Consider the following 12,784-nt stretch of genomic DNA (forward strand, 5'->3'; position numbering starts at 1 on the left):
ATAGCTGTAAAGACATTTCTATACTTAAGATATAGGTCATTTGAAGTAATTTTCATCTTCCAGTTGCAAATTTATGCTGATTTTTTATTCTTTTCGCTTCTTTTAAACTAGACAATGACAGTGAAGCATATTTTCTTAATGCTACCTTTTTTTCGTCTCAAATACTGTAGGAGGACACTTTTTAAATTAGAAGCGGCTATGCTCTTTCAGCATAGTGGCTATAAATTGCAACTACAAAAGCTTGGCTTTATGAAAGTGAAGTGAGGGCAGTGCCATTTACAGCTGAACAAACATGTTTACATATTTGCCAGACTTGTAGCTGAATAATTTAATTATATGATCCAAAATATATTTTGTTCTCAATATGTTCAGAAATCTCCAGGAAATCTTATGCATTGCCAAACCTGCTTTATAAATTGTTATAAATTATGTAAGATACCCCTATTTGTGTAAGCTTCCTAGGAGAGTAAAGTCTGAAGAGTTTCCTTCTTCCACCTCCTCCTCTTAGATCATTTAATCCTTAGCATGGAGCTGTGAATGAATAGTCTCTGTACCTTGTCTCTGAGGCTGTGCAAATTGATTTGGGAAGTGTGCAAGCTAAAGCTTGGGGATACTCAGTGAGATGTGTTCAGACATCCTGACCTGAGTTTTATTGCTGCTTCCCTCTGGCATCAGTAAAGATCTAGCAGCCCTGCTGTTACAAGTGATCGGATTCTCTCCTCTCACACTCAGAAATTGCGGTACTCACAAGAACTAAATTAGGTGTCTGTGATACACAGTCTGACTGGAGCCTTTTATCCTCAGTAAGACTAAATACATGCTTAAACATATATGGAAATGGTTTGCTGTTTCAGGGATGCACAGTGGAGGTTTCTGCTGTTGCAAAGAGAAAAACATACTTATGTTGGGAACCCTCACGTGGCTCAGCAAGTCTTGCTTAGCTCTCTCCTCAGCTATGTGATATGCACTGCAGTTTAGCCTCTGTTCCACCTAAGATCAAGAAAAAAAGATGCTGCTATTCCTTTTTTTTTTTTTTTTGAAATAAGTTCCTGTTTGATTTTTTTTTTTTTGAGATAGGTCAAAAATGCTTATTATGTGGTCTTGTATCAGGAAAAAAGCAATCTCATGGTTGAAAATCTTTGAAATCATCTGCTTTAAAGTAATCTGTAAGTATTTAAGAAAAGCAACACTTCTGACCAGAAATGTCACTTAAAATCTTATCTTTTCTTGCAGCAGCACCTGAAAAGAAGGAAGAAAAAGCAATGAAGGCAGGAGAGCAAGGTAAAAAGAAAACAAAGAATGTTGGCATTATCTCTCTTCAAAAGACAACAGCACAGAAACAAAAACCTCAGATTCAGACAGCTAGATGACAGCAACATTTAAACTCTTTGCTCTGACTGTTATTTGCAAGAGCTCTGCTCTGTTTATCAGAGTAAGAGGGAACTTCCACCAGGAACCTGGCTTTGTCCCACTTCCAGAAAACCACCACCCCTACAAAAGCTGAAAGTGAGCAAGCCACTCACTTCATCTTAAAAGTCCTGCACTGGGACTTTCATGTTCCACAGGTCCTGTGAGAGGCTTCCTACCCCAGCAGCCTAGGCAGGGATCAGCCTTTATTCCTCAATCTTGGAGACAGACTTGCAATGAGGTATAGGGGCACAGACTACCTGCAGTCAGAAGAGCTGCCTTTCTTATCCCAGATGAAACATTAGCCCTATGAAGAGCCGTGAAGATCCACTGTAGCTTGAGAAAACTCAAAAGGTTTTTGAGAGCAGAACTTATAGATGTTTGTAGCAAAACAGTTAGGATTGTTATGTGTGAGGTATGAACAGGAAGGTCTAGGAGTAGGAACGCCAGAAGAAGAAGGGGTACAAGAACTACATGTGTTGATGGCACATTGTTCAGCAAGCCACAAAGCCTACATACAATTTAAAGTTAGTCAGAGCAGAAAAAACAAGGGTCAGTCTACATTCAGGCTAAAACAAAACTCAAGCCATGACCACAAAGATGATGGTGAGAATATTAAAAAATTATATAGGTTTGGAGACTTAAAAAAATAATAATAATCTAGGTGAAGAAACAAAGGACAGTGAATAAAATTCCAGACGTCAAATAACATGAAAAGGGAAAAGATCATAATCACTGTCCACTCTTGAAGTGCACAAGAAGACACAAAGGACAGCAATACATGGCTGCCAAACTAGGAAAAACATGGTATGTTGGGCACTTGGTGGCTGGCAGTGCTTGTGTCCTGTGCCACTGCAAGGTCTTCTGGACAGATTAACTGGATACACACATCTCACTGCCTAAGTGCTGGACAGAATGCTTGGACACACTCTACTTGGGATTGAGGATGTGCAAATGAGAGTGAGCTTCCAAGTGAAGGAAATTCTCCTTTCCCCTCCTATCAGTTCTCCTATCGTGACTTTCTCCATTACATACATTTATATTTATTTATTATTTTACCTTTCAGCATTATATCCTGCAAACTAGCTTCTCACACACTTGTTAATAAATAAATAAATAAATAAATAAATAAATAAATAAAAATCTCTGTATTTTAAGATAGTATGGCAAGGAGCAAAGTAGTAAAACATTAGCATAAAGACCTAAAGCTTGTCAGCACTGGCTCCCTTTATACAATATATATCCACTTCTATTCTGTTGTATTACTAACTGCTTACCAAGGTGATTTATATATTTACTCATGCTCATATTACCAATTATAGCCCTGATGATGAATTTGGCATTTTCAGTCTTTTCATAATGGAGTTTTTCCAAATTTGCAAGTAACCTTCAGAGTAAAGTATAAGGAATAATTACAAGTGTAGTTTTGGTCAGCTGAGCTATTATTTCTCTCTTTTCTCTAGTTTCTCAGCTTCAGCTTTACTCAGCATTACTCAAGCCAGCATACTCACCCTGCAGCAGCTGTCAGCTGCTTGTTAGTTATCATGGAAAATGCTATAATTAGGTAGGCTTTGGCCTAGATTTCATTCATTGTTAGTCTGGGTATTTCCATTGCTGTACAAGTGCTCTGCAGCCACCTGCACTATTTGACCTCCTTATAAATCAGTGAGGTGGTGTTTGCTGTAAGATTTGTCTCTTCTACAATGTGCCACCATTACATGGGATGTTATTTGCAAAATATTTTAACTGTGCCATAATGAGCATAGATGGGGCAGTACAAACTGCAGTTTCACATGGATAGCATCAAGCTGCGAGTTCTGGGATCCCAGCTGATTTTGATCCCCAAGTTGCCCAAACAGGGGACAATGTATTTCCCCTAACAACAGTCAGCAGTAGCAGCTCTGTCTCCCCATATCCACAACCATCTAGTTTCTGCAAGTCAAAGAGATAAAAACAACATGCAATGTCTATCTCAGTTACCTCTACAGCTCCTTCCAAATGCTGGCAGCAGCTCAGGTCCTCTACAGCACATAAATGAACATGAATATTTTAATTAAGAAATTGCAACTGCTTCTCATTTCTGTGCCCTGTATGTGCTGCCAACACATTGGACTTTCAAAGACAAATGAGCAAAAAAAACATTTTCAGAAAGTTTTTTTGAATATTATCACACATTTCTATTTCTGTTGGAACCATTAAAAAAAAAGTGATAGAAACAGCTCTGGGTTATGTTTTGACTGAAGAGAAAACTGTACTGAATTCACTGATCCCAGGTATCTGGAAGATCTGAGTAAAAGTGAGGACTCTTTTTCTTAACAGCAAAAGTATGAATGCATGAAGAAGTGTTTTTTTTTTTTTTTAACTATTTTTTGGATTGATAAATGAAAATTCATTCTTCTATCTTTTGTACACCTTTTTGTACATGTCAACAAGTAGAGGGAGTCTGACCTGATCAAAATTAGAATTTGCGATTTAAGAAAAAATGAAGAATATGGAGACTTGCAGTAAAATCTGGAGTGTCAGCAGTTCTATTTGCTTAGCAATTAGGGTGTAGCTTCATTGTTTCAAACCTCAACAATGGTTTTAGTTGTTTAACATGCTGTTGTAGCTTTCACCTCAAATCCCTACTGACTGGAAAAGGGCTAGAAGGTTGTAGCAACGTTCCAGTTCACTGATCTCTCATTAGTAGTAAAGCAAAACTACATGTAACATTTCTGATTGTTGAAAGGAAATCAAGAAAGCAGAGAACTGCCAGAAGTGTCTGAAAAAAGTCAGTGCTTTATCTCTTTACCATATTTGTTTGACGAATGACATGCTCAAATGTCAGGATGTTGTCAGGGAGTTAGTGCTTGTCATTAAGGCAAATGTGAGTACTTAAAAGAAATAAGGAAACAGCAAATATATTGTCTTGTAATATCCAATATTATTAAGAAAGGAGTTAGCTAGCATCATCTAAATAAGGTTATATGAAATTGACATTTTTATGTTTGGTTGCTTGTCTGCAAGGGACTAGGTGAGAACTATGAACATTTTTCACATTAACTGTCAAGCAACAATGGATTGGAAATCATTTTCAAGCTGTATTTAAGCAGTGAGGGACAACATTTCTTTAAACATATTTTCAATATCTGTTTGTATTAAAAAGTCTTTTCCTGTGCGAACATGTATTACAATATTTCTTTTTTTCCTTTTCTCTTTTTACCTCTGCTTCCCTTCTCTTTTCTTTCTTCAGATAAACCAAAGATGAAACAAGCAAGTAAGCTAAATATTTAGATACTACTTCTCCCTAACTCGTTAAATCAATGTAAGATCTAAAGATGGGAAAAAAAAAATATTAAAGTTCCTGCTGCTACTGGGCATTGTAGATTGTAGTTGATTAAACAGAATAGAACTGATACAACAAAGCTGATAATAAGAACAATGGGTATGTGGAGAAATGTTAGTCTATTTAATCCAAAGAAGCTTTGTCCTATTACTGTATATTCTTCCTTGTCAAAAGGAAGACACTTGTACTGTACAAGCATGGTAAATCTATTTACGAAGTTTATATTTATTATTTCACACACAGTTCTTTTCTACAAATCTGTTAGGCTCACTACAAGTCTCAGTTATGTTGTCTGATCTCAATATAAGCTTAACATTGCAAATCAATACAGAGCAAGTAGCAAAAGCCTCTTCTATTGGATTTGTGCTGCAGGTTGTCATTTTAGCAAGTTATGCCAGACTATCTAATAGACCTCAGCAAGTTCAGTCCTACAACACAGCTAGTGTTTATTTATTGTTTAAGTTAACATTTACAGGTCAGCCCTGGACCACTCTTCAAATTCTTCTGCATCACCTGTGTCACCATCCTAAAAGCAATTTTTTCTCCTGGAGATGACAAAAGTCTCCAAAGCACCAGATATTTCCTGATAAACCAGATGTTTTGTCAGTAATGACTTAAACCTGTAGTTAAGAATTGATTAATGTTCTTTTTTTTTTTTTTAAATAAAAATGTATTATTGAAATAACATTTTTTACAACAGTTTAGATAACTATATTCTTAATTTTGCACAAAAACTGTAAGTTATTATGGACAGGCTCCTAAACATGACAGGTTTATATTGTGCACTAAATGTTTTTTGTTGTTGTTGTTGTTGTTTTTTGCTTTGTTTTGTTTTGTTTTTTAATGGCAAAATAGTGTACTATTTATCTGTGTTACTTGGTTTAATCACAAATTCTTTTTTTCATATCATAAATGAGAAAGAGCGAGAGAGAGAAGAGAGGAAATGTCTGTGTCTTCCATACTCCCTATTTTGTAGAGAGCATTGTACAGATCATGGAATTCCTCTTGGAAATTTTCATTAATTCATGAGCACAGAAGGACATAGCTTTCAGCCTTCTCAATGATTTTTTTTTTTTCTGTTAGCACTGGCCACTGTCATTAACTTAATATTTAAATATTAGTGTTACTTCAGTTTTCATTAGGACTATTAGAAATACATAGCTCCTCCCTATATTTTTCATGGATATTTGCAATGAATTTTTTGTTTTCTCACTTTGAAAATTAGTGACTGAATAATAAAATCCTCAGCACAATACCTGAAGGTAGAAGCAGGAGAGCAGAGGCAGCTTCTGAAGCAGATGTCTGGGATATGGAGAGGATGGAAAAAGACAGCTTTCAGTGTCAACAGTAAATGAAGTTTTTTCACCTGATGGTTACTTCTGATATAAATAAAATTTTATCATGTCTGAATTCCTTCAATGTAGGTTCCCTGTAAACTTATTTTTTCTTAGACAGAGTCCAATAATAAATCATGAACAAGAAGCTTTATTGATAATGATGATAAATTGCTGTTGGACACATTCCATGTTTTCATAACAAAAGTGACTTTGTAAATTGTGTGTGATTCCCGGAATTAAACAATTATCACTGCGGGTAACCACTGTAGCTCTGGAAGTTTCAGATCTATCTGCTAAACACAATACAACTTCCTACTCACTAGGAGTCTTGAACTTTTATCCCATGTGCAGAAATAAAGGGGATCTTGTTACTGATCTTTAAGCATTTCTGGCACTGAATTGCTTCTGAGTTTCCCAATAGAAAGATTTATTTATTTATTTATTTTGCTTCATATCTGCTGAAGAATGTTGTATTTCTTTTCCAGAAAATGCCAGTTAATTACTGCTTCTCAGATAATATATATAAACCACTGTAACCAGTAGTCTGTACCTAACATGCAGAATTCAAAGTCCAAGTCTGTTCTTTCTATTTTTGGACAGCCTAGTTTGTCGTCTTAATTTTGGAGAAGGGTGAGGGAATCTTTGGTTTAATTAGCCCAGAACCACAGTCTCATCTTTTGTCTGAAACAATATTCTTGCTTTCTGTCTGGACCAGATTATTTCTTATGCCTTTTCAAAGGGACTATCCCTCATCATCCAGTGCCCGTTAAGGATGGTGTGGCCTAGCCATCTCCACTACTTGTCAGTAGGCAGATTAAAAATAACTTTGTCTTCCTATTTGTCACTATTGTGTTGCTCTCAATTTGACATGCATCTGATCCTTATAAAAGAATAGCTTCAATAGAGAGATCCTTGGACTTGCTTAGCAAGAATGAACAATCCCAGATGAGGGAAGTACCTACAGCCACATATAATAAATCAAAACTGGCAAAAAGTGGGGTTTTGTTTTGCACTTTCGGGTTAAGAAATTTAAAATATCCTTATCACATATTAAGATGCAGCTTTTAAATTTTATAGACTTCATAATTAAGTCAATAAAACACATTTTGTGACCTACAGTCATTCAGAACTGAAATAGGTGAATTTTGTACAACTTTTTCAATCACTGCTTTTCACTGTTTATTCTGATTTACAGATGTAGTCTCTCGCATGATCTAGATGCTTCATTCTCTTAAGATTAAATCTCATTGTTTATTTCAGTTATTCTTTCTAACTCTCGCTTTGTCGGTGTGAATACTTCTTTTACAGATCCTGGAAAAGACAAAGAATTGAAATCTCCAGCGGCTACAAAAGATAAAGGTAACACTGAAGGACAAAACTGTATAACACCCAAAGATATTTGCATCAAGAAAAAAATCTTGCAGTCCATTGGGCTTTTGTTCTTAAGATATAGCTTAGTTAGCAAATTATGACTGCGATACTAGTTCAGTAAATTTGTGGTAAAACTTTGTTAGCATTATAAGAAGTGCAAACAGTTCTTTGCTAATAGGAAATATTTCTAAAAGCTCTTAGAATTCCAAACTCAGAATTTAGGAACACTATGAACATTTGCTGTTAAATGCTGCAAAGTGAAATGAGTTTTGAGTAATCTTTGTTCTTTCATCACAGTTAAGAAATGTTCATAATTTCACTTTGTGAAATTTGCATGCACAAAGTGCAGACAGTGTTTTGTACTACACATTTAGTTGGTATCATAGCTCGCTGAGAAACTAACAGTTTTTCAATCAATTCTTAACCCAGGGGTTAACCTTTTATCACTCTAGCTTGATTTTTTTTTTTTTTTTTTTTTACAGAACACACTAAAGAAAAGGAAGGAAAGAATCCTATAGCTTTAAAAGATAAAGGTAAGGATACACAAAAGAATGTAATACTCGTTTTAAAACAAGTAGACACACAAAGAAGAATGAAGATATTAACTTAAAAATAATCATTAGAGATCTTGCCCATTAGAAATCTTACCAAACAATATTTAATTGGCTAAAAATGTATATAAGTTTTATAATAAAAACAAACAAACAAAGACATAAAGAGAATATTGAAAATCAATTAATATTCAAAAGTCTCAAAAATAATTAAATAAATATCAAAACCACTCTGAGTTATAGTTAAGATCCTTCTTAAGAACCTTTTCTTTTCTGAATGATACGAAGTGTTTAACAGGAACCAGTTAGTGAAGTTTGTACTGAATGCTTGCATAAATCTGTGGGTGCTGTAAGAATAAATCCATGAGCATGTAATTGGATAACAGGCTTTCTGGACTCTGCAAAAACTCATAGCTTCATCCAGTCAACCACCTGAGATATGTGAGTTTGTCTGAATCTTCCTTTTTTTTTTTTTTTTTTTTTTACAGAACACACTAAAGAAAAGGAAGGAAAGAATCCTATAGCTTTAAAAGATAAAGGTAAGGATACACAAAAGAATGTAATACTTGTTTTAAAACAAGTAGACACACAAAGAAGAATGAAGATATTAACTTAAAAATAGTCATTAGAGATCTTGCCCATTAGAAATCTTACCAAACAATATTTAATTGGCTAAAAATGTATACAGGTTTTATAATAAAAACAAACAAACAAAGACATAAAGAGAATATTGAAAATCAATTAATATTCAAAAGTCTCAAAAATAATTAAATAAATATCAAAACCACTCTGAGTTATAGTTAAGATCCTTCTTAAGAACCTTTTCTTTTCTGAATGATACGAAGTGTTTAACAGGAACCAGTTAGTGAAGTTTGTACTGAATGCTTGCATAAATCTGTGGGTGCTGTAAGAATAAATCCATGAGCATGTAATTGGATAACAGGCTTTCTGGACTCTGCAAAAACTCATAGCTTCATCCAGTCAACCACCTGAGATATGTGAGTTTGTCCGAATCTTCCTTTTTTTTATTTTTTTTTTTTTTACAGAACACACTAAAGAAAAGGAAGGAAAGAATCCTATAGCTTTAAAAGATAAAGGTAAGGATACACAAAAGAATGTAATACTTGTTTTAAAACAAGTAGACACACAAAGAAGAATGAAGATATTAACTTAAAAATAGTCATTAGAGATCTTGCCCATTAGAAATCTTACCAAACAATATTTAATTGGCTAAAAATGTATACAGGTTTTATAATAAAAACAAGCAAACAAAGACATAAAGAGAATATTGAAAATCAATTAATATTCAAAAGTCTCAAAAATAATTAAATAAATATCAAAACCACTCTGAGTTATAGTTAAGATCCTTCTTAAGAACCTTTTCTTTTCTGAATGATACGAAGTGTTTAACAGGAACCAGTTAGTGAAGTTTGTACTGAATGCTTGCATAAATCTGTGGGTGCTGTAAGAATAAATCCATGAGCATGTAATTGGATAACAGGCTTTCTGGACTCTGCAAAAACTCATAGCTTCATCCAGTCAACCACCTGAGATATGTGAGTTTGTCTGAATCTTCCTTTTTTTTTTTTTTTTTTTTTTTTAATTTGGTCAGAGTAGATGGTTAGCTCTGCTGAATTTCTTTACATCCATTATTTTGTTGGGTGCTTTTTATTGATTTTTATCACTTTCCTCCTTTCCAGAGATAGGTGCATTTGAAAGGAAAAGTGATTTATGTTCTGAGATGTTCTTTAGGTTCTTCAGGATAAAAAGATCTACTGTATAGATAGGCATATTAATGTTTATTCTAAATTTTAGTCATTACATACTATTTCTAACACAGAACTGAATGAAGAGTCTAGTTCAAGCACCACAGGAAGGATGAAAAATAAATTTTAGTGTATATGCATTCTACTCCTAATGTACACAGGCCAAATTTACATGAGCTTGGTTATATGGACCAGAATTGTGTATCAAAACCCTCCTGGAGCCCTGTGGGTGTCTCCACGTGCTGCCCATCACTGTTATTCGCTGATGTGATTGTGCTGGAAAATTCAAATGGACACTTGAATGGCCATTTGTGACCTGCATGGAGAAAAAAGGCTCAACATTTTGAGAAGAGTCCCAAAACACTTCCTTTGTAGCAAGAGTTTCCTTGGAATCAATGGAAATGAGTTTGCCAGCCCTGAATGAGCTTCTGTAGTGCATTCTTCACTGACTGCTCCTTTGGCAGTAGTTTTAGTAATTCACAGTCAAGGTGTGAGTGACTTCAATCACTATTTGAACAGGTCCTTCTAATACGACCAAGGAGTCTAGACCTTCTCCAATTGGTCTTCATAAAGGGGCAGTCATGACGTGTTAAACACAGGTTGTATTATATCAGATTTCTACATTTTAGGACAATAAGACAAAAATCTCTGTAAGAATTCCAACATATTACCAGACTGAGCTTCATACCACTTTCTTTACATCATATAATACAGTCATGTATGTCCCAATGCATTACTGCTGCTGACAGCAAGTCCTTGGCCTACTACTTACTGCTGAGTACAGCTGTATACAGTCTGCAGGCTTCTGAGTGGCTGCAGCAATGCTGATGTCCAGCCCAGCCAAGCCTGAACCCTGAGGTCCTGAGAGTGCCTGCTGATGCAGCCATCACTGTTTCCTATAATAGGCATGAAACTTTCAGTCTTTGTGTCTAAAAATGTGGGTGTTGATTAGCTAGCTGACTAGCTCAGTTCAGAATATGTTGGCAGCAAAGACCCTATAGGAAGAACTTACATAGCTGTACAGAAAAAAAAAAAAAAAAAGTGCCTTTCTAAACTATGTGCTTTTCCTACTGCATTTTGGATTGCTCAGCATATATTTAATATATTAACATATATTATATGTTAATATAATATTATTAATTATAATTAATAATTAAGGATAATAACAATAAATTATATATTAATTAAACATATAATATATTAACATATATTAACCACTCATCTTTCACCCCATATTCACCCAGTCTATAATTTGTAAAGTAATCAAGGCCATATCTGTCACTTATGCCATCCTTCTCCCTGTCTCTCCTCTCTTCAGGTCTCCTCAGTGGCCTCTATAAAGGCTGACCAGCTTATTGGGGCCTTTGTTTCACTGTTACTGGCAAAAATATATATATATGTATACTGAGGGACACAGGAAAGTAAGGACTTTAAGATTGTACACACATCCTAATAGTGTATCTTGGGAGTTTGTTACTATTCCTGTATGGCCAAATAAAGGAACATTTTTAAATGAACTGTTAAATACTTGTGATTAATGTTTGCCTGGTACCTTTTGCAGTACAAGAGGCATACCCCATACCTCATTCTGTTTGAAGGATGACATAAGTATTGATGAATAAGGATGATGCCCAAACCAAAAACCTTACCATAAAGCAGGCTGTTTTTCTTAAACTGATGTAGAGTGTTTGTATTTAAAGAAGAGACTGGAAAAATAAATCCCTGAATTTGGAGAGCTCTCTAGGATACTCTACAGTTCATAACCTCACAGTATTACCCTAACTATTTTATGAGGTCAGTAAATTATCTTGAATCTTAAAGTCTAGTTTTATTGACAGTAAGAAAGGAGAACACTGAAAGAATATATTTCCCTTTTCTTGTGATAAAAGACATCTCAGGAGTACTTTTGAATTTATAACTAGCTTTTCAGCTGAAGTAAAGACCACTTAGAATAATTAATATAAAAGTTTATTTGCTGTTGACATGAGTATATTTAAATAACATGAGGCCAAGAAAACCCTAGGCTATAATTTACCATTCATTTTTTTCTGTTAGATATCTTGTCCAGCTAATCAGAGTAGAAGCTCCTTCATCTAGAGTCTCTGAGAATAGCACTAAAAGCTTATGATATATCATACATAACTCCTCACTGAATTTTTCTAAGAAATTCACTAGAAATGCACTATATTGAATTATTAAGGTGACAGTATTTGTGCTCTCTGTGTAATGTAATTTCACTCATACTCTGTGTTGCATTATATGTTTTCCAAACAAATGCTCCTTTTTTTTTTTTTTCCCCTCATGTTTGCTTTTGCCATGCTTTAGGATATCTTTGCATCTTTTCTTATGTAAGTTGTATGTGGATAATAAGTCTATTTATTTTTATGTACAGAGCAGTAGGGGAAATAAGTCAATAGTGTGTATTTCCTTCTTGCCATATACATAATAACACATTGTCACTAAAGAAACAAATGTTCTGATTTGCTTTTGCCAAAGCAATTCATGTGCTTCTTTTAAAATAAAAGTACAGTGAAATAACATCTTGCCCGTTGCACTTTTTTTTATCTTAACTTATAACACGTACAACACATATTTCTCTTTAAACATTGAAAGTTATTTTGTGGGACTTGCCTATCTAGAAATGAAATCCCCCACAGATCTTAAGCAGAAAGCACTGAAACACAATGTTGGTTCAGTTAATATTTCCCCCTATTTACATCAATATATTTGTTGCTGTTGCTTGCATGAAAACTACAACTTTATCCTGTAGTTCACATACTGCTGCTGCATCTTCCGATATGATTTTCCTAGCTTCCCAGCTTCACCCCTAAAGCAGTATGCATGGAGAAAGCAGCAGGGTGAGTGTTGGCTTTAAGATAACTTTGTTTTTCCCCTTCCGGGACCAGCAGTGAAGCGGTCAGTAGAAAGGAGATGTTTGAGCAACCTTTAGGGAGTCCCTGTTTAAACCCCTGAAGATGAAGTCCTGCTCCCTGGAAGGGAAGCAGGACCACTGATCTCAGTAGCCTT

The 12,784-nt window shown here is 34.9% G+C and overlaps 1 protein-coding gene across 3 annotated transcripts in view; it reads left to right on the forward strand.

Moving 5' to 3' along the window:
- The window catches only part of TRDN (triadin), a 243,231-nt gene that overhangs the window by 163,408 nt on the left and 67,039 nt on the right, over positions 1-12,784 (forward strand). For all 3 annotated transcript variants that reach the window (XM_080588349.1, XM_080588347.1, XM_080588348.1), the window contains 5 exons: positions 1,234-1,281; positions 4,640-4,663; positions 7,378-7,428; positions 7,923-7,973; positions 9,038-9,088. In XM_080588349.1, the coding sequence (XP_080444475.1) occupies positions 1,234-1,281; positions 4,640-4,663; positions 7,378-7,428; positions 7,923-7,973; positions 9,038-9,088 (225 nt within the window). The remainder of the gene's footprint in view (positions 1-1,233; positions 1,282-4,639; positions 4,664-7,377; positions 7,429-7,922; positions 7,974-9,037; positions 9,089-12,784) is intronic.

Source organism: Anser brachyrhynchus, assembly GCF_964034855.1.
Source record: "Anser brachyrhynchus genome assembly, chromosome: 3".
Taxonomy (NCBI): Eukaryota; Metazoa; Chordata; class Aves; order Anseriformes; family Anatidae; genus Anser; species Anser brachyrhynchus.